General features: G+C 59.6%; 1 protein-coding gene across 1 annotated transcript in view; it reads left to right on the top strand.

Annotated features, from left to right (window-relative positions):
* IFFO2 (intermediate filament family orphan 2) overlaps window positions 1-21254 on the top strand; it is a gene marked incomplete at its 5' end in the record, with an annotated part of 43533 nt that overhangs the window by 12350 nt on the left and 9929 nt on the right. The window contains 4 exons of the mRNA XM_006094064.3: window positions 17152-17212; window positions 18434-18529; window positions 19621-19761; window positions 21066-21205. Of these exons, the coding sequence (XP_006094126.1) occupies window positions 17152-17212; window positions 18434-18529; window positions 19621-19761; window positions 21066-21205 (438 nt within the window). The remainder of the gene's footprint in view (window positions 1-17151; window positions 17213-18433; window positions 18530-19620; window positions 19762-21065; window positions 21206-21254) is intronic.

Below are 21254 nucleotides of genomic sequence, written 5' to 3'. Positions count from 1 at the left end.
CCCCCGCAGAGGGTCTGAGGCACTCTCAAAGTCCTTTAACCCATCCACTGCTTCCAGGCAATGTCATGACCTGTCATCCCAGACGATTAAATGTGCCCTTTGTCTTTTTAAAAAGACCTGAGTGTTTATGCTTTAGTATTTTATATTTCCCTCCCCACCCCCACTCATGTACCCACGACCGTTTTATAGATGAGGCCCAGAGAAGGAGAGCAGCTACCTTGAGGCCACACAGCCCAGTAGGGGCCGGAGCCCAGGCCCCCTGAGCAGGGTTTCTTAGAAACCCTTGAGCTAAGGGATCCTTCCGGGGCTGCTAGTCCTTTAAAGAGAGTTTTTAAAACTCCCAGAGGCCAGACCGCTTGGGGTGAAGGCATGCCCCTTGGCCGGCTGTCGGGGTTCTCCGCGCTGTAGCTGGCTCTCTCAGTCTACAGAAGAGAAGAAAAGTCGCCATGGGTTTGTCGCCTTCTAACAAAAGACACTTCCTGTCTTTGGCCCAGCTTTGGGGTCTTGGGGTGTTGACTGACTGATTTACTCTCCCCATCTGCCAGCCATGTGCTTGGCCGTGTCATTGCTCTGTGCCTCGGTTTCCCCCTCTGTAAAATGGGATGGCAAACCCACGGGCTGTTGAGAAGCCTGGGTCAGTGAGGGCCATCCCCACCCCTCTTCTCGGGTGAGGCCTGGAGTTGGACGGTCTGAGAACTTTGTCTGAGCTTGCTGTTACACTTGCCTTCAGAGAAAATACTAGGACTTTGTCCAAGTTGGGGAAACTGAGGCCCGAGCTCAGCCAGCTACTGGCAGAGCCAGGATTAACCTGATGCCAAGCTCACAGAGCCCCAATTCATAGGTTGTTCCTTTCTGTGCCTTCAGGCCTGATGCATCCACGGAGAATTAAAGGGAAATTGCTTGGTTTGCTCTTCCTGGGTGCACACCGTTGGCCGAGATCCGGGCCTTCGCATGGGTGTGAGCTCCGACTCTGGAGTGAGAATGTCTGGGTTCCTAGAACCATCCTAAGCCTCAGTTCTCTCATCTGTGAAATGGGGGCGACACCCTTAGCTCACAAGGCAGTCATGAGGATTCAGGGAAACAGTGGGCGCTTGTCCTCCTGCCCAGGCCGGGCCCTCCCCAGCCCCCAGGCCCGCGCAGTGGGAACTGCCTACTCCCTCCCCCTTCCGCTGCAGGCTGGCCTTTTGTCTTCAGGCTACTTCCTTTCTCCAGCAGAGCCGGCTGCCTGGCCAGCGAGGGGGAGGTCACATCCCCTCTCCTCCCCAGCAGACTGTCAGCGCAGGGTCACTGGGAGGACAAGGCCTAGCCTTCAAGGCCGTGTCTATGAGAGCGTGTCCCCTGGAGCCTGTAGTGGCCTGTTGGAGAGTGGACTCTCCTTGAAGTCCCTGTCCCCGCTCCCCTGGGGTCTCTGTCCCTGTCCCTGCCCCTGCCTCCTAGCCTCCTTGTGCTGATGTGGAAGCCTAGGAAGTCACATCCCTGAGCTGAGGTCTCACCATGGGGCAGGGCAGAGCTGGGATTAGAACCGGGGTCTGGCAGACTCCTGTAGAGAGAGTACCTCCTGTCACACGGACGGGCTCAGTCCCCCAGGCTGAGAAATGGGCCGTGTGTTCCTGGCCCTGGACCTTGGGCTGAGAGACGGGAGTTGGCAAGTTCAAGTCCTGCCTTGCCCCCCGGCAGGTGGAGGGGCAGCTCTTCTCCTTCTGGGACTCCGGGAAGATGGCGTCCGTGCCCGTCCAGCCCACAGACCGCCTCTGGGAGGCCTTGTGGGTGAAGTGCTCGCTCCCAGATCTTGGCGGAGAGGTGACTGGAAGGCTGTGTTGGCATTGCTGTTCCGGGGTTGACGTCAGGGCAGCTGGTGTAGGGTTTCACCTGAGACAAAGGCTGCTTTGTAGCTTCTGTGCACCCCCCAGGTGGGAACAAGGTGGACGGGATCGCGGGGCCCAAGCACAGCAGCCCTGGGAGGCCTGGCTCTCCCTCTGCTCCTCCGAGAGGAAAGCCGGGGTCTCATACCCCATTATGCTCATCTCACCTTTTCCCAAGCGCTTCTCGGGCGTCCGGCGCAGGTCAGGCCTCGTGGATGCGTTCTCTGGACGTCACGGCTCTCCCAAAGGTTGGCTGTGGTCATGCCGCGGTCCCGACGAGGACACGGTCTCGGCAGCTGAAATGACTTAATGGCTTAAAAGAGCCGCACTGGGTTCCACCGCTGCTGAGTCTCCTTTCAACGCCCCCGTGGGGAGTGTACTTCAGGAAGCCGGCTGCTCTGGGGAAAGGCCAGCGCAGATAAATCTCATGGCTTCGGGGACCCGTAGCTTCAATTTCTGTTCTCAGGAGTCAGAGCTGGGTTGCTATGCTTGGCGTGTGTTGTGTATGCAACCATGCATCTGTCGGTATATGCATGTGTATGTGCATGTTACATGAAGGGGACTGGACACTGAAGGGTAGCCATGGGAAAGTGATCCAGGGAGGCCTCTGGGCAGGTAAGGAATCATTCCAGGGGGTGCCTGGGACCTCCTGCTCTTGCTCTCAGGAATTACCCCAGTTTATCATCCATCCATCCATCCATCCATCCACCCATTCTTTCATCCATCCATCCATTATTTTGGGGACCCCTATGCTCAGTCCCCATGCTTGGGCCCTGGGGATGTTGCTGTGTGGACCAGAAAGGCAGACTCCTATCTGCAGGGAACTTGCCAAATGACTGTTCAATCAGAGCTGGGAGAGCCCTTAGAGATTGTTTCATTTCTCCCCCAACACAGTTTTTTCAGAGAGGGGCAGTGACTTGCCCCAGGTTGCACAGCGAGTTGGTGGCAGAGCCAGGACTCACAGCCAGGCCTGTGAACCCCAGCCCCATGGTAGCCTCGCCCCTCTGTACCCACAGCTCCTCTCCTGGCTGGCGGCCCTCTTGCCCCCACCCCCACCCCCCTCCATGGTTGTTTTGACGTGTTCTTGGCTTTTCTGGAGTCCTCTGCTGCCTCTGTCCTGAGAGACCTCCAGAGCTGCTGGCTGGACCCGAATGCCAGCCCCAGCCTGCGGCCAGCTTGGCCGTGCTCTGCCCTGGGATGACGTACTTGTCTGCTTGGACTGTCAGGTCGGCTGGACACCTGAGCGCAGAGACCCCGGGGCCCTGCTCCTCTGATCCTTGTGGTCACCGGCTTGCTGTCCCCAGGTGGTCTCCTGGGTCACGTGTTCCTTCCTCTCCTTGAGGCGGGGACCACTGCAGAGCCACTTACACACCTTCCTGCCTTGGGAGGGCATTCTGAGCCTTCCCTGGATGTGCTTCCAGTGTCCTTGTCGCCTCTTCCCTCGGGAAATGCTTCCTGGCCTCCAGCCCTAACCCCACGTGCAGCCTGTCCCCCTGTTTAGCCTCCCACAGGGTGGGAGCGTGGGCGGGTTTCCACTCCCTGGTGATGACCCTTCCCAAGTCCTCCAGGCAGCACCCCTTCCCCCCGATCCCGAGGTTTACTCTCTTCCTGCCCAAATCCCTCCCTGACTCACGCTCACTGGTTGGGGCCTGCTCTGTGTAGACAGGATCTGGTGGGTCCCTGTAGGATCCCACAGGTTCCTAGGAGGGAGGCACATTCCATCTCGTGGAGTCATGGAACCCTCTGAGCCAGAAGTGGCCCTGGAGCCCAGGGATCACCCCACCCTGCCTTTCCTGGTGGAGAAACTGAGGCCCAGAGAGGGTGTGCCGCATGGCAGCCTGGGCAGTGCTGTTTCCAGGGTGTGGCCTGGGAGTGGGTTTTCCAGCCCCAGAAAGGTGGCTGCTGGCCTTCTGGCCTGGCGGTTCCTGCCCCACAGGGGAGTCTTGGAAGCAAAGCAGCTGGTTCCACCTGGCCCCACAGTGCTCCCCGCCCAGAGTCAGTGCCCCCCCCCCCCCCGCCTCCGGGCTGGCAGATTCCTGGCGGTCCAGGCCTGCCCTCAAAGCTGGCAGCGGCCTCCTCCTCTCCCCCATGTCCCCTGGTTCCCTCTCATCCCACAGCCTCTCTGCCTCCCTTTTGGCCCTGGGGAGGCCTTCACTGTCAAGGTGAAGTGTATGACAGTGGTTAAGTTGCCAAGCAGACACTACCTCCTGCGGCTGGGGCAGGAAGGGGTTAAGCAGCTCTGCCTGCTGGGGCCGGACCCGCAGCTGGTGTCCTGGCCCTTCAGGCCAACCAGGCCATCTGGCTTGACAGATGCCACACGGTGTTCCATCTGTCCCAAGGCAAAGTCACCAGGAGGAGGCCTTTGTGGGCCCATGGGGTGGGTGTGGACCGGCTGTCTGTCCCTAGCAGGCCAGGCCCGGTGGGGAAGGGCCCACCCTGGGCAGCTGCCCTGAGTCCCCAGGGGCGGGGAGAGCTTCCCTGTGCAGAGGGGTCAGCAGATGCAGGGACTGGCCCAGGGTCGGTGCAGGTGGAGTGGGGCTCGGACTGGACTCTGCTCACGGCTCTGCCCCACGGCTCCAGCTCACAAGCCATTCATCCAGTAAATTGGCACCAGTTGAGGGCCTACTATGTGCTGGGCACTTGGAGACTCTGGGGACCAGACAGCACCCCAGTCCCAGCATGGCGAAGAGGGAATTTAGAGGGTGAAGCCTCTGAGGGGAGGAATGTCACACCTAAGCCAAGCCCAGGACCCTGGGTTCTGGAACAGTAACACCCGCCCCCCCCCACCCCGCACCCCGGGAAACTGGAAGTGGGGCCTACTTGTAGCTGAGGTGACCGAAATAATGTTGATGCGTGGTGTTCATGGTCTTGTTCAATCCTCACCACCCACTCAGGTAGGTATTGTTGTTACCCCGTTTTATAGATGAGGAACCCGAGGGTCACAGAGGTGAAGTCACTTTGCCACCAGCGGGGGAGTAGCTGGGTCTGTCTGTCTGATGTGAAAGTGTTTAAGTGACGGCAGCGTGGAGGAGGGGCAGGGCAAGGGTGCAATGGCCTCACCCGCTCCCCCAGCCGCTTCTCCTCTCCCTCTGTCTTGGACCATCTCCTTTTCGGCTTCTCGCTACGTCCAGTCCAGGGATCAGGTGGCTGGAGGACCATGTCTCTGGGGAAGAGAGGCCCCAATCGGGTTTGGGAAGAGCTGTGCTGGTCCCTGGGCAGGGTTGGGGTTGGGGTTCGTGACCCTCTGCCCGCCCTGGACTGGCACTGCACAGGGTCCGGGCAGCTCGGGGACTTGCTCAGGAAGGGGGCCTCTCTGGTGTCTGAAGGACCCCCCTGGCCATCTGAGGGCCTGGGCCAGACCAGACTTGGGGGGCCCTTCATTCAGGGGCCACAGTCAGGGCCAAGAGGGGCCCAGCCTGGCAGCCAGGGTGGGGCCTGTGAACTGCACTCATGCAGTTTGGAGGTCGTGCACTTTGGGGCCCATCCTGACCCCCAGGAAACGGAGGTACACGCTGCCTGACCTTCTCCCTCCCATTCTGAGGCCGCCTGGCACAGCGAAAGGAGCCAGGCTTTGGGACAAGAGAGACCCGTGCTCTAGTCCTGCATCCGCCATCCCACAAGGAGAGCAGAGGCGGGCGCGTCGGGTGTTCTGAGCTGGGGCCCCGGAGCCGGACTGTCGAGCTCTGTGACCTCGCACACCTTGCTTCCCTTCCCTGGGCCTGTTTCCCCGTCTGTGAAATGGGCCTAATAACAGCACCCACCTCATAAGGTTGGTGTGAGGATTGAATGAACTAATAGTGCCCATCAATGCCAGCACGTCATGATGTTAACTACTGTGATTCTGTCACCCGGGCAAGTTGCCTGACCTCTGTGAGCCTCAGTTTCCCCATCAGCAGAATGGGGGTGAGGACAAGAGGGGCTCCAATACAGCCCCCTGCCAGGGGCTGTACGGTCACAGAAAGTTCTCTGGGCATCTGGAGGGAACTGACTTGTCTTCACTCTGAGAGGGGAACCCCAGCCCCATGGTCGGGTGGGAGGAGCACTGGTGTGTGTGTGTGTGTTGGGGGGCGCCCCAGTGCCCTCCCCCTGGTGCATGGCAAGTTGAATGCCAGGGCCCGCATGGGACAGGAGGCTGGTACTAAGTCATGAGCCCGTCCCCTTGAACTGTGTGTGGTCACTAAGCCCTCTCTCGGAGCAGCCGATGGCAGCTTGTCCCGCTGTGCCTGCAGCCCTCGGGCCGTTTGTGACACTCAGGGTGCCGCACACACAGGCAGGGCCCGCTGTGACCCGTCCTCAGTTGCACAAGCCCCACGTGTAATTAATTGTTTTCCTGGGTCCTTGTCGCTCTCCCCTCCTTCCTCCCTGGCGGTTACTCAGGAGTGTCCTCCTTACCAGTGGCAGGGCAGGAAGTACACGGGCTCTGGGCTCCTGTCCTCGCTCCGCCGCTGCCCGACGGTGTGACCTTGGGCAGGTCACTTTCCTCTCTGAGCTTCCGACGTCTCACTTACAAATGGCCTGGACTTGGGAGCGTCTCTTTCTGACCTCCCGGGATCCCGTTTCCATGTTCTGTGATTTTCCCTCCCACACATGGAGCCTGTCTGTGCTTGCCTGTCCTCGCCTAATTCAGGCGGGGTCCTTCTCCCCCGTGTCACAGATGAGGGGACCGAGGCCTGGAGAGGCGACTTGCTCAAGGCTGCAGAGCCTGGTTTAAACCCAGGAGGGGGTGTGCCAACTCCTGGCTGCAGATGATTAGGGAAACTTGGCATGGGAGGCATTGGCCCCAAGGCTGCTGGGTGAGCAGTGAGTGAGAATCTGGCTTTGATAGGCAGATTACAACGAGCTTCAGACCCACAGTGCCTTGCACTTACCTGTGGGGCACAGTCACTTGGAATAAACAAGGGAGAGACCCAAACTGCAAATTAGGTTTCGAAAATAGCCTGGGGAGTTGCTATTTTACTCAAAGCTGTAAACATATCCTGGGGTGGGGCCCCCAGCCTCCTGGACAGGATACAGACCCTCGAGGCCTCCTGGCTCTTGGCCTGGGTGCTCAGGCCCCCTGCCGGCTTCTGGACTTGAGCAAGAGCAGCAGCCCTAGAGGCGGAGAGCCTGCTGACACTGGGCATGCAGTTGGGCGGAGTGTGTCTGGGGGCTTGGCCAGGCCTGGGCGGAAAGGGAAAGTGCCAGGATGGAGAGCTGTGAGCACCTTCCTATCACCTGCCCCCTGCGAGGTAGGCTTGGGAGTCAGATGGACCTGGGCTTGACACAGAGCAATCATTTCACTAGAGCCTCAGTGTTCTCATCTGTAAGGTGGGAACAGTAACACCTGGCTCACAGAGCTGTGGTGGGAGTAAAGTGACATAATGAACATTATGCAGTTGATGCAAGTCTTCTCCTTCTGCTGGGAGACCAGAGTCTGATGAGAGAGGCAGAGAAGTAAAAATGTACAGCACCCTGGATGCCACGAGGAAGGCGTGTGCCAGGACTGCAAACACCGGGATGGGCGTACTGGTTCATGCTGGGGAAGTCATGGAGGGCTCCCTGGAGGAGGTGATGAAGGTATAGCAAGCCTGGAAGAAGTTGGAAATGGTGCCCGAAACCTCACGATGGCCTGTAGTTTGGGACACAAATTCCTCCTTGCCATGAGATGCTCGTTGAGTCACTTTCCTTCTCAGAGTGGCCTGGTTTGTGGGGGGCAGTGCCCACTTGGGGTGTGGTTCCTAGACAGAGGACTGGAAGGAGGGTACTGTCCAGGCTACAGCTCTGGATCGCAGGCGTCCACAGAGCAGCTGGGTCTCCAAAGGAATTTTCAATAAACGACACCAACGTCGAAGTGACGCTGGGAACCAGGGCAAATATGGACACTGGGTAATTGGACCAGTGACTCATATAGACAGCTGAAACCTCAGGTTGGCGTTGGGGCGGGTGACCAGGGGTTTCTCTGGGCCTGGGAGAGTGCCCTTAAATGCCTTGTGCCTCGCAGAGTGGCTCTGGTCCGGCTGGGCTCCGGCTGGCGGGACCTCTCCTGCCTTGGTCTCACCTGCTGTTGTGGTGGCTCTGGTCACAGACCTCAAAGGGCTGGGCACGTGCCCATTCATTCTTGGGGCACACTTGGGGGCATAGAGGACAGAAGCTGGTAGGGGAATTGGTGCCAGCATCTGGTTTCTTTCCCTCTGCCATTCCCACCCTATGTACCCCTGATCATCCATCCAGGTGACGGTGGCATCTACCTCATTATTACTGTCATCATCAACATGATTATTATGGCAACACAGTGGCTCTGGGGTCAGCCGGTCCTTGGTTCAGGTCTGGCCCTGTCACCTGCAGGGTGGTCCGGGACCACTCCCTGGGTCTTTCCCGACCTCTCTGCCCATCTGTTATTGGGAGGTCATGCGGATGAGGATGATCCGCGTGCTCGTGGTGTGTCAGGCACTGTTCCAGGCACCTGTCATACCTGAGTCCACTGAATACTTGCAAAAACCCTATGAGGTGGGTGGTCTTCCCGAGGCTCAGAGAGGGTCAGTAGCTTGCTGCAGTCCCAGAGCTGCCCGACGTATAGCTGGGATCCCAAGCCCCTCTGGCTCCAGAGCCCTTGCCCTTCTCCCCACTGCACGCATTGGTTTGAACTCAGAGACTGATGCCAGCTGCCTTCGAGATGTTGTGGTTTATTAGAGAGCTTTGTGGTCAGCATGGCGTGTCTATCCAGGGACCATGGACATTGCTTTCTGGCCTGGCCGGGTGGGCCCTTAGAATTTATCTAGTTTGACACCATTGCATTAAGAATGGGAAAGTGATGCTAGAGGAGGAGAAGGGACTTGGCCGAGGTCACACAGCAAGTTAGGGCAGAGACAGGACCAGATACGGCTTCCTGCTCAGTACAGGCTTCTCGTTGCCCGAGGGGGTGTGGGCCTGGGGAAGGGGGTGCATCTAGTTAGGGACTTGCCCGTCTTTCCTGCCCACCTCTCTCCAGGCCTGGTGGCTCCTTACAGAGAGGAGGCCGGCCAGCAGCGTGCAAAGGTGACCCTTTGGTCACCGAGGAACAAGGAACTCTCCCCACAGACCACCGGCAGGGCTTGCTTTTACCTCTTTGCTGGGGAAATGCATTAAAACGGGATTTCAGTGCCACCTCTCAGTTGCTTCCAGAGGGTGGGGGCAGGATGGAGAGGTGTCCCTGCTAAGGTGCTCGGAGCCTTACCTGCTCACCTGTCCCTCCCTCCCCCGAGCAAGTGCAGTCCAGGTAATACCAGCGGTAAAAATGACGTGAGCTCGTTTCATCTGTCTGAACCCTGCAAGTAGGATTGCTACCCCATTTTACAGAGGAGGAAACGGAGGCTCCTGCCTCATGGTAAGTGGGTCCCCCAGGATCACAGTGGCAAACAGCTTTCTCAGTTTGCCTGTCCTCAGTGGGGCGGTCGAGAGTCCTATAACCGTTGATTCTATGAGGCCCGTGTGCACATGGCAAGCCCTCAGGGACAATTATGGAATGAATGAATGGGCAGATGAACGAACCAATGTCTGCTGCGCCCCAACCCCTGCTGTTGGTAGTTGGTGCTGAGAGCAAGAGCCAGAGACCTGGGACATTACCCAGGAGAACTCTGGATGGAGTTGACATCCCTGAGGCTGTCACCTCTTCTGGGCTCCAAAGAAGGGCCACATGCAGGGTCTGCAAACAGCGCTGCCATGTCACATTCAGAGGGACCCTTCGAGGTCCTATTATCTAGGGATTGGGAGACTAAGGCCCAGGCGGGGAAGGGACTTGCTGGGGTCATGCATTAGTGACAGAGCCGGGACTCGAACCAGGATCTCCTGTGTCCCAGCCCAGAGCCCTCCCCTCCACAGGTGCTTCCTGCTCACCCCGACTAGCCTGGCACAGGCCTCGTCCACTGGGCCCCGGAGGGGACTGCTGTGTCAGGTTGCGAGCAGGTCCATGTATATGTCTGCATGGTGGCAGCATGCTGGGCAGAGGGTGGCTGCTCAAACCCGGCCCATCACCAGCTCATCGCCTGCCCTCCCGGGCCATTACAGCCGCCTGTAATGGAGTCAGCGGCCCTGGTTAAGTGTTCACATTAGATTAATGCCTCCTCCACGGAGACAATCAGTTGGCATTTAATTTGTCTTTCCTTCTGAGCAGCAGAGTACAGCTGGGCAGCCAGGCCTCTGATGGGCATGTCTGCCAGGCATCCCTTCCCTGGGGTCCGGGGCTCAGTGCGGATGGGAGCAACAGGGGGGGGGCGGTGTGGGTGCTGGCAGGTACCTGGGAGAGTGGGGTCAGGGATGCGGGGGCCCCCCCACTTGCAGGCTGGGGGACCCAGCCCCCCGTTTACTGGAGAGAAAAGATACAGTACGAGCAGATGAGAGGACGAAGTCAGGAGATGGAGGCCGCGCTGTCTCAGTGTTCAGCCCTCAGAGGGGCGGGTTCTCACGTGTCCCCCACCCCATCCACCCCCACTGCCCTTTCTGCTCTTCTCTGTTACTTTTCTGCCACAAATGTGAATTGTCTGTGATAATAGACAAGGGGTGGTGGTGGTGTGGAATGAGGAAGTTGACTCAGTTGTGTGTTTTAAGCTCTCTAGGTGGGCTCAGCAGAAGCCAAGGGGGTGGGGGCCGGATCTTCACACTGAGCTCCCATCTTGGAGTGCCCACTCTGATCTGTTAACCCACTGGCTGCTGGGAAACTGCACTGAAGACAGGGCCCCTGGTCTGCCTCTGTGCCCACATCTGCCTCCTCCAGTCAGGGCACGGGCTTGGCCTCAGCGTGGCATCGAGGGGTGGGGAAGGGGAGAGTTACCTCTGGGCATCTGTGCCCAGAAAATTGGGGGGCAGCACAGAGCCCAGGGGTACAGGCAGCAGAATGGCTCCAGCATGCCCCCGGGCCACCCCCTGCAGCCTACACCTGGCCGTGCTGCCATGGGGTGAGCTCCCCGGCACCCAGGTGGAAATGGCTCTCCACCCATCTGCCCTCCGCCCGAGGGCCAGGCCCACGCTTGGCCCAGAATGAAGTTTTCCACTGAAGCCTCACCTGAACTCACTTCCCATCACCTGAGTGACTTGGCCAGGGTGTGCCCCCCCTGCCTTTCCGGGAAAGGTGTGGACCATTCATTCCTGTGGCGCCCTCCCAGCTCTCGGAGGCCCGGCTGCTGGAGCCAGCCCTGCACTGAGAAATGAGCCACTGAGCATGTTGTCTGCTATGTGCCAGGCGTGGGGCTGGTGTTTTCACCCGTACGGCCCACCTTGTGGACTTCTCACAACCACCCTCATGGTGGTGATGGGCTTCCCATCTCCCAGACGGGGAGACTGAGGCTCAGAGAGGGGGACTGACTGGCCCGAGCTCACACGGCGGGGAACGGTTAGGAGGGGCAGGAGATGAACCCAGGGGCTTGCTGCCCAGGAGTCCCCAGGACTTTCTCCGCAGAAGCCCCAAGGCCTCGTTTTGCTGGGGCTGCCCCCACTTTCCTTCGAGCTGGAGCCCCGAGCCTCTTTCTCTGATCACAGAGGAAGTGAAAAGTCTGTGAGTCAGTCCCCGCCAGTGACTTCAGCTTCTCCTCCCCTCAGCAAGCCAGGCTTTGTCAGCCCCTTTCCTGTGGGGCTGTGTCATCAGGAGCTGAGGGAGTGTTGGCTGGGGGTGGGGGCTGGCTTTGAAGCTGCCCATCCCCTCCCCCCAGCGGCTGGCTGAGACTTCTGGGCCATCACGTGGTCACAGCCCAGGCTCCTCAGTAATGCCTGGAGACCACATCTGGCTGGGGCGGTGCTGCACCTCCCCCTCCGGGCCACTGGCCTCACACGTGTGCTCCTTCTGGAGATGGTGGCCCAGGCCCCGGATCTCAGCGGCAGTATGGAGTCATTTCCTCTCCCTGCCTCATTGTCCCACTTCCCTGCATCCCCTCCCCGGCTGGAGGGCTGTGGGAAGTGGGAGAGGGAGGCTTTCTTCCCTCGCCTGCTTCCTGCTCTGGCTGTCTCTCCCCGGGCCTGGCCTGGTCTCTCCCTGGAGAGGCTCGAGTGGACAGAGCTGGGCAGAGAGTTGGTGCTGGGAACTCAGCTCCGGGAAGCCCCCGGGCTAGCAGGGGGCAGACAGGAGATGATCCTTCCAGGCAGAAGGGGCCCTCGATGGGGAAGGGCGGAGCAGGAGGGCTGAGGAGTGGTTGCTGCTTGGATTCATTCATTCATTCATTCATTCATTCAACAAATCCATACAGCAACTCTTTGACCCTTACCCAGTGCGGGTGGGCTGTAGAGGCAGGGACTATAGCAGCAAGCATAGGAGTAGTAACAACAAGAAGTTCTCTGGGCTGGTGGAGGGGCTGGACCCCCAGCTTTGGACCCAGCTCGTGTAGTGACTTGTTTGGGGGTGCCCCTCCGCTGTGCCTCTCTTCCACCCCAGAACAGGCATCTCGCCCATGTGTCCTCTCTGCCCTGCTGGCCAGGTCGCAGGGTGCCTGGACCTGCTGAGATGGACGCTGGAGGGCTTCCCTGTGCTGCAGGCACACACACCCAAGCTCCCAACTCGTGGATCCACAGCCTGGGCCCCCACTTGTCCCTGCATTGGCACAGGGGCCCTCCAGGCCGCCCTTGCCCTTGTCCAGCACCCGCCCCTGCTCCCATGTGTGGATCGCACCCAGTGGTGCCCCAGGGGCTTCCGGGGAGGCCCTGTGTAGGCCCCTTCCTCCGTGGGATCCTGATTTCACATTTAGTTCATGGCTCCAGGCAGTGGGAGGGAGTGAGCACCAGACACCAGGGGGATTGGAGGGACCGAGTGGCAGGGGCCAGTAATGAGCCCCGAGGTCTGCCCAGCCAGACCTGGCCGTGGCTGCGGGGCAGTCACATGGCTGTCAGAGAGGGTGGGTTTTTCTTGCGTGTCCCTGGGGTGTGTTGGGCCACGATCTCTCTCGTTGAGAAATGGAGGCAGATGTTGGGGAAGGCAGATGGGGCCCAGTCTCACTGCTGGTTAGGCCAGCAGAGTGGAGGGCACCCTGCCACCTACTCCCTGAGTAGCCCTGGGCCTCGGCATTCTTATCTGTACCATCAGGTTTGGGCGAGGGGAGCCCCGATCCCCTCCAGCCTTCACTCTGGGAGATTCTGAGTGTCGCTCTTCTTCTGTAAAGTAGAAACAGCCTCACCTTCCTGGCTGTGTGATCTTGGCTCATGGTTTTGGACTTGAACATCTTCATCAGTAACATGGAGATAGTGACTATCCCTAAGGCTACTGTGCAGCTCATAGAATGAGGCTATGCATGTGAAGCCCCTAAGAACGGAGCCCGCACAGCGTGTGCGCTGTCAGAGCCTGTTAGAGCCTCTGTCGGTCTTCTCACCATCCTCATCCTCGCTGTCATGGGCTCTCCTGCCTGCCTCGGAGGCTGGGAGCGCTTTGAGGAGCTGGCACACCTGTGAGGCTTGCAGGGTGTCTGCATGTGGGAGGGGTGGAGAGTGGAAGGATCTGGGGCCAGGGCCTGAGCACTCTCTGGAGGTGGAGAAGGTGGAGGGCGGCCCAGCGGCTGGCTCTTGAGGTGAGAACCACGCAGGGTGGGATACCACCGCCAAGCCGCCTTGGAAGACAGGAGCCTGAGGCCTGGCTGCCTCAAGCGGGAGCTTGGACGTGGAGCAAGGAAAGCAGTGGAAGTGGCTGCGGGACTTGGGGAAGGGGTACATTTGAGATTAGCCTGGGAGGAACGGAGCTGCCTCGGAGCCTCTGTTTGCTCTTCTGCACAGTGGGGGCGATCCTGGGGGTGGGTGAGTGACATGTTGCATGCACAGTGGGGGCGATCCTGGGGGTGGGTGAGTGACATGTTGCATTTTATGTGTCTATGAATGTCTAACATGGTGAACACAACCCAGAAGCTGCCCAGTAAATGTCCCTCCTCTCCTTTCTCTAGTCTAACACCTGAAGAGAGAAGAATTTGGAAGTTTTAGGAGCTGTCGGGCCGGGGTGGGCAGGGTGGCTCTCAGTGACTCAGGCTGTCTTGGCCTTGGAGTGAGTTGTCTCTGTGCTCTGGGCCTTCATTTTCCCACCTGTATAATGGGGAGGGGTGTGTGTGTGTGTGTGTGTGTGTGTGTGTGTGTGTGTTTTCCTGTGACCACCTTTGCTGAGCGGTGGGTCAGGCAAGAGAATTGGGACAGTGAAGGTTAAAGGACATGACATCCACCAGCCCCTGACCCGTAGTAGGTGTGTCCTTTTCTCAGTGGCTATTGGCTACTCCCTGGCCTTCCTGCTGCCCCTCTTTGCTGATGCTGGTCCCTCTGCCTGAAACCCTGTCCTGCCGAAACCTTACTCCTGTGGGCTGATCCAGGTCGGGGAGGGGACCGGACCGTGCCTGGCAAGCAGGTGTTGAAATGCCATAGCCCACAACTTGGCAGACCAGTTCTCGGGGAAGCTGGTGCTCCCTGCTCCCGGGCTGCGCGCAGTGAGGTGGGGTGTCTGGGGCATCTTAAGAAGCACATCCCCTGTCGTCATCCTTTCACCCCAGTCAGCCAGAGCGGCTGAAGGGCAAAGCTTTTCTGCGCTGTCAACACTGGGGCCGGCACAGCCAGGTTCTCCCGCCGTAGCCGGAGGCACGTCGGCGTGGGCAGTGGATCCGGTCTGCCAGGCCAGCTGCTATCTGCACGCGGGGGTCTGTGCTCGGTCTTCTGGGACCAGAAGTGCCGGCTGCCCACGCAGCCTGGCTTTGGAAACAAAAGGCTCAAGCAAGTTTATCTGCCGCGGTGCGGCGTAGAATCGCTAGTGAGGAGTGGGGCCACTCCACGTGCCATCTGCACGGGAGCTCATTAGAAATGCAGCATGTTCGCCCCACCCCAGCCCTGCTGAACCCGGTCTGCATCCGAGCAAGATCCACGTGATGCCCATGCTTGTCACAGTGTGAGCAGTGCCTAGGCCTCAGTCCCAGCCCTGCTGAAAGCTGTGTGACCTTAGACAAGTGACCTCACCTCTCTGAACCTCAGCTCTCTCATCTGCAAAATGGGTTTGGGGGGAAATCCTTTGCCCAAGAGGGTTAATAGTTCACATGAAAGCTGATGAGATATGTGTATGAGGCACTGAGCCCAGTGCGTGCGTGGTACCCAGACGTGCTCACCAATCAGTGGCTGCTTCTGCTGCTGCTAACGTGGCTTGGGTTCTTGGTCTCAGTGGACTTGGGGCCAGTCGTTCTCCTTCTCTGGGCCTCATTTTCCCCATCTGTACAATGGGTCTGTTGACTCCTGCCCCACCTTCCTCATGAGAAGGTTGCTGAAAGGAAAAGTGAGAGGGGGCTGGGCGTCCTGCCCAGGAGCTCGGGGAATGGGTGTGTGTGTAGCGGGGAGATGTCCCTGGGCGCCTGCATCTTCCTCCCTCGCTGCCCCCTTCTCTGCTGCTCCTGCTGTCGCTGTAAGACGCAGCAGTGAGGCCAGGCGCTGGCACCTGCTCTGTGCAGTGGCTTTGGAATCAGGTTCTCTGCCCCCACTCAGAGCTGCGAGGCCAGGAGGGATGATTCAGCGTGGGACCTGCCCTCTGGGCCTTGGCTTCTCTTGAGGGAAGCCCTGAATGCCCCATGCTGCTGGGCAGGGGAGGGGGGAGAGTGAGGGCTGCCTGTGGACTTCTCCCCACTCAGGACTTCTGTCCCCCCAACATGGGGCCTAGGGGTGAACTCCTGGCCTGGCCCTTGACACCCTGGATGACCTTGCAAATTCCTGGCACATTGTGGGCCTCAGTTTCCCTATTTGTACAGTGAGGGTGTTCAGTGAGGATGTCCCACCTGGGTTAGACCCTTAGGTTCCCTCTCTGCCCCTTGGCTTCCTCTGTGTCCTTCATCCCTGGGAGAAGCCCCCACCCAGCCCCCCTGCCCTCTAGGTCCTGGAGCCTGGGGCCCACGGCAGATCTAGGTCTGGCTGCCAGTGCCGGGGGCTGATAAAGATCAAAGGGAACAGGGGAGAGGGTGTGTGTGTGCGTGTTTGTGTGTGTGTCTGTACGTCCCTCCGGGAGCCCTAGCCAGGCCCGTCTCGTCTCGTGTGGGAGAAAGGAGGAATTTTCCTCTGTGTGTGCAAACAGTATCCGTTTTCTCTTATTTCCAAAAGCTGGTGACGTAACCCGCTCTCCGTCCGTCCCTCCCCCTGGCCTATTTTTAGCTGCCCCGGCAGCATCCTAAAGGCTTCCAGATCTGCTGCTCAGAGGCCATGTAGGGAGGCGGCAGTGGCGCGAGGAAAGAGAGGAGCTGTCTGTCTGTCCCAGGATGGAGAGGGAAGGGAGCCTGCCCTTGGCTTCCTCTGGGGAGGGAGGCGGTCTGGGTGGGGAGCCGGGTTAGGGCTTTGATTGGTCCTGGGTCCTGGAGGAGCCCAGCAGGGTTACAAGCACTCAATCTGGAGCCTGGAGCCCAGGGTTTGAGTCCTGGCTCCACCTGTCGGCACCCTGACCTTGGGCACCTGACTCTGCGCCTGTGACGTGGGGATCATGGAGGCGCCTGTGCTAGAGGGTTGTTATGTCATTGAATTATGTCACGGAGACGGGTGCCTCATGCAAAGTCAGCCCTCGTTAAGGCGAGCTGGTGTTGTTATGGCCAGTGCACTGGCTGTCATCTCATCCAGCCTCCAGTGACTGCTGGGGTATGCCGTTACCCCGCTGTGCCTTCTCCTCTCTGTCATTTCCTGTCCAGCTTCGACCCACATGTGCACGAACCCAACAGTACATGGAAAGCCTGGAACAGGGCCTGGCATGAAATAAGCGCTAGAGAAGCGAGCGCTGTGTTTGTTATTTTTTGTTTTTCTGTAATAAAACAGACTTGGGTTTGAAGTCCAGCCCTACTCACTCACTAGCTGTGTGTCTTTGGGCGGGCACTTGACTTGTCCGAGCCTCCAGCCCTCGTCTGTATGGTACAGTGATGTCTCCATTGGTGAGGGTAGGCTACGGGACCAGAAACACTAAGATTGCGACAGTTCGCACAATAAAAGTGCTTCTTGCGGGTGCAGAGAGCAGCCTGGCTCCTGCGTGCCAGCCTCGATATGTATGTTGCAGCCACGGCAGGAGCAGCAGTGTTTGCACAGCACTTCACAGTTTGCGTGAAGGGGGCTTGGAGGTCCCTCCTGCCTTCATCTCCCAGGGTGCTGTGCTCATGCCTGAAGCATGACATTCGTCCGCACCACCTGGTATTAGGGCCTGTGTCAACCTGCCTGTCCCAGCCCCGCCCCCACCCCCTAGACGGGAGTTCCTGGAGGGCAGGCAGGGTTGGAGTCACTGCTGTGCCGGGGACAGGCCCAGGGTGGCTGCCTGCACGGTGTGAGGCTGGACTGGCATGGAAGGCTCCCTCTGACCGCCTGTCCTTCTTGGCTCTTACAGATGGGAGGAGGAGCTGGCCAAGAGCATGAACCTGCAGACCATGGTGGACACGCTGAAGGAGGTAAGAGCCCCAGAGGTCCCTCCCCATCAGAAGAGGCACAGTCCTCAGGGGGCACAGTCCTCAGGGGGCAAAGCCGGGGGCAGTTCCCAGCACAGCCCCTGTTCTGTGATTTCCTGCTGCCTCAGTCTCTCCTTGATGGAGCCAAGGGGCCTCTTCTGTCCCCGGCTTTGCAGCGAGGCGGGGACCGCCCAGTGTTGCAGCAAAGCTCAGGTACAGGCGTTGGGAAGCCTGGGTCCAAGTCCTGGTGCCGCCCCAGCTTGTGGGGTGACCTCGGGCTAGTGACTCCCCTCTCCTGCCTCTTCTCCCCATCTGGATGGTGTTTAAGCCCCCCCTTCACCCCCCAGCTTGCAGGAACTGACTTAGGGCCCAATGCCTTGGAAAGGGCAGTGGGCAGGTCACGAGGTGGGCGCCCCGCCCGAGTGGGCTCCCCATGGTGGGCGTGAGGACCTTCCTTGTTATTCTGGCCCGGTAGCTCTGTGTTCTGGGCCCTGCACTCATCCGCCTGCTGGGTACCCTAAGCAACCTCACCTTCCCGCCTCTCTTTTCCTCTCAGCCAAATGGGTACAAGAATAGTGACCCCATGAGAAGGCGTGGAAAGCTCTTTCAAATATTTTTAAAAATTGCTTTCTGATACTTAAAAAATTTATCTTCTAAACAAGTTAGAGACAGATTAAAATAATATCAATACATCGGCAGGAGAGGATGGACGGCCCCCGCTTTGATAACAAAAGTGCTTTTTACTTTCCAAACATAACATGTTTATGCTCAAATATTTGGAAGGCTGAGAAGAGCTTAGAGAAGAAAATAAAGCCGCCTTCCAGCTCCGCCCCTCCCCCATGGCACATTGGTGTGCGACCTTCCGGTCTTTCCCGTGCAAACACACACTCCAGGTGTGTCTGTTCGGTTAGGTTGACACTTGCCATTTTGGAGACCAGAGCGGTCAAATATTGGCGATGTCACACGAATGGACCTCATATGTTAACCTATGGGGACCACTTATTGCATTACTTGCTCTTTTCCTCTTACCGTCTGCCATGGGTCTCTCGTGCCGTAATATCCCTTTGAGAAGAGTTTTAAGCTGAGTGCTGGGAAGTCAGGCCGAGGTCCTCGGCGCCCCATCCCCAGCCGTCAGGTGCCTGGCCTGGCTGGGCCAGGTGTCCGGTCCCTCCTGCCCTCAGGGTGCCCGGCCCCCCTCAACCCTCCCCATCTCTGTCCCCATAGGCGGCGCAGGAGGCCGAAGCCATCCAGGAGGAGATGAACGAGACGATCGAGAGGCTGAAGGCCGAGCTGGTGGTGTTTAAGGGGCTCATGAGTGATGTAAGTGCGCTGGCCGCCGCCCCAGGCGTCATCACCTCCCCCACACCCATCATGCAAAACGCTTCATTCACTCCGAGGCTCCAGAGCTCGGCTTCTAGTTAGAGTCCTGGCTGCGCGATTGACTGTGAGGATGACAGATGCATCAGAGACCAGGCGTCCCCTCCTGCCCTCCCTGTTCTGCTTCCCTTGGTCTGAGTAGAGATGCATTAATCTGCCGCTTAACCCATCCTGCCTCCCGAGGCTCCTCCGACCGACAGTCTGTGTGCATTGGCTCCGACTCTTCCCCAGCTCGCCAGGGACGCGGCGGGTGGTGGCCGAGGGCCTCAGTGTCCGGGCACAGGTGGAGGGAGGCCTGTGCCATGCCATCCCGAGAGGCTCCCAGGCCAGTGGCCTTCCACGGGGCTGCTCTGTACAGTTGGGGAAGGAGAGTGTGTGCTTCCTTTGGCCAATCAGAGCCCTTCTGAGTGACCGTGGGTACCGGCAGCTTTTGGCAGCCCAGGCCGCCTCCCTGCTGGGGACCTGGGTCTCCTGCCACCTGCAGGCAGCGGGCAGTGTGTAGGGAGAGCCGCCAGGAGAAGGTGCCTGATTCGGGTGACCCGTCCAGGTGTGGCCTCTGGCCCTGAGGGGTGTGAAGCCGGGTGTGGCTGGGAGAAGCCTCCCGGGGCACCAGGGGGAGGCCATGTGGCTCCCCTCACTGGGGTCCTGGGGGACCCCCTGTCCTGGGGGATCCCCGCTGTCAGCCAGGGGAGGAATCCTGAAGAGAGAGAGCCTCTTGGCAGGCACCTCCGTGGGGAAAGAAGGGCGTCTTTCAGCGTGGGGTTGCCTTTGTGTTGTCTTTGCTCTAACAGAATAAACAGTGACACTGTGTCTGCTGAGAGGTGTCGTCCAGCCCTTAGGGAGCCCGCAAACGCGGGTCTCACATTGTCCACTCGGCGCCAGAGCCTTTAGCTCCCACGGCCCCGCCACACCCGCCCCAGCCTGAGCAGCGCTGGCCCAACCCTTCACGCCCATCGAGGCCAGCCGGGGCCTCCCACCCGGCACCTAGGGCCCTCCACCCCTCGCTCACGTAACCCCTGCTGTCCTCCCTGCAGCCCATGACAGACCTGGACACAAAGATCCAAGAAAAGGCCATGAAGGTGGACATGGACATCTGCCGCCGAATCGATATCACGGCCAAGCTGTGCGATGTCGCACAGCAGCGGAACTCGGAAGACGTGTCCAAGATCTTCCAGGTGACTAGGGCTCACCCTGCTCACCATCGCCACTCCCACCTGCCACTGCCACCCTCCGGAGAGCCCCAGCCTCACCCCCTGCCTGGCCAGCCCTGCTCCCCTCACATCCTCCCCACTTCCCCCCACCACCTCCCCTCCGGCCCCCGAGGCAGCATGGCCTCCCCAGGAGAGCGTAGACTCAGGGACTCTAGACTCAGGCTGGCCCGACTCCACCCTCCAGGCTGACGGCTTCATCCTGTGGCTGAGACCTTTCACCCGGGGGTGACAGGATGGGGCTCAAGGACGGAAATGGCAGAGCTGGGACTAGAACTCGGGTCTCCTGACCCTGCAGGGCTTCGTCCACCCGCCCACATTGGGTTCACTGTCCGGCTTCCTGCCTCTTCCTTGAGGTGCCAGGCTGTGGGTGCGCTGGGTGAGCTGGCCGAGCCCTGGCAGATGAGCCTCGGAAATCCAGGGACGAGCCTGTTGGCCTCTGTGTGGTTTTCCTTCCCACTGAAGAGGCGCTCGGTCTCCCCCTCCCCGCTCCCCCCTCAGTGAGCAAGTGTGTGTCCCCGAGAAGAGGCGATGGGTTCAGGGCCGCTGTCCCAGGGCTGCCTGGTCCAGCTGCCTGAGGGCGCGCGTCATTCTCCGAAGGCTGCTTCTTCAGTCTGGGCTGTGGTTCGGCTTTTGCTGGCCCGGGGCAGTGTGTTGTTGCTTTCAGTGTGTGCCTTTGGAGGTAGCCGGGTGAGACCTGCGCTTCCCTGGCCCCCTGTTCCCCTCTGGGCCTCCTCGCCACCCCGGTGCTGGAGAACAGGGGGCACCATATCAGCCTTGGTTTGGTTTGCTCATGTCTTGTCTGCTGGGAGTGGAGGGAGCTTGGTGAACCGGGGGCCGCCGCCTCTTGCCTTTGCATGTGAGCAGGAGGGCTCTGGGAGGCAGGGAGCCATCTGGGCCTCCGTGGGGGCTTCTCTGGCTCCCTGGCTGGTGCTGAGACATCCCAGGTGATTCTGTACCCCAGTCTGGCTCGCTCCTCTCCCCAAATCTGGCGGTGGCTTTTCTGGTGAAGGGGTGAGCTGAGCTGGCCCAGCCACCAGGGCAGGGCAGGGTCCAGGCTGTCTGTGTCCTCCATCCTGCATGTCTCCCCACCTCATGCTTCCTGCTGACGCCGCCTGCTTCTTAGAGGACCCGTGCATCTTCCCTGGCAGCAGCTGGCCCCAGCCACGCTCCATCTATCCCGTGAGATGCTGGCTCCCTTCCCGGCCCACCCCGACCCTCCTTCCCTGCAGAGCCTCCCAGTCACCTCGGTCTCTTCCTCTCCGGGTCAGGTGGTCCCCAAAAAGAAAGAGCGTAAGGTGACTTCAGACGATGACATCTCCGAGCAGGACGGGGAGGTGAACCGGTTCTCAGATGAAGAGGTCGGCTCTGTGAACATCACAGACGAGATGAAGCGCATGTTTAACCAGCTGTGAGTACTCCCTGCCCCAGCTGGGGGCTCCTCCCTGCTCCCCAAGATC

This window comes from Myotis lucifugus, unplaced genomic scaffold (assembly GCF_000147115.1).
Source record: "Myotis lucifugus unplaced genomic scaffold, Myoluc2.0 scaffold_128, whole genome shotgun sequence".
Lineage (NCBI taxonomy): Eukaryota > Metazoa > Chordata > Mammalia > Chiroptera > Vespertilionidae > Myotis > Myotis lucifugus.
This window is presented reverse-complemented; position numbering and strand designations above follow the sequence as displayed.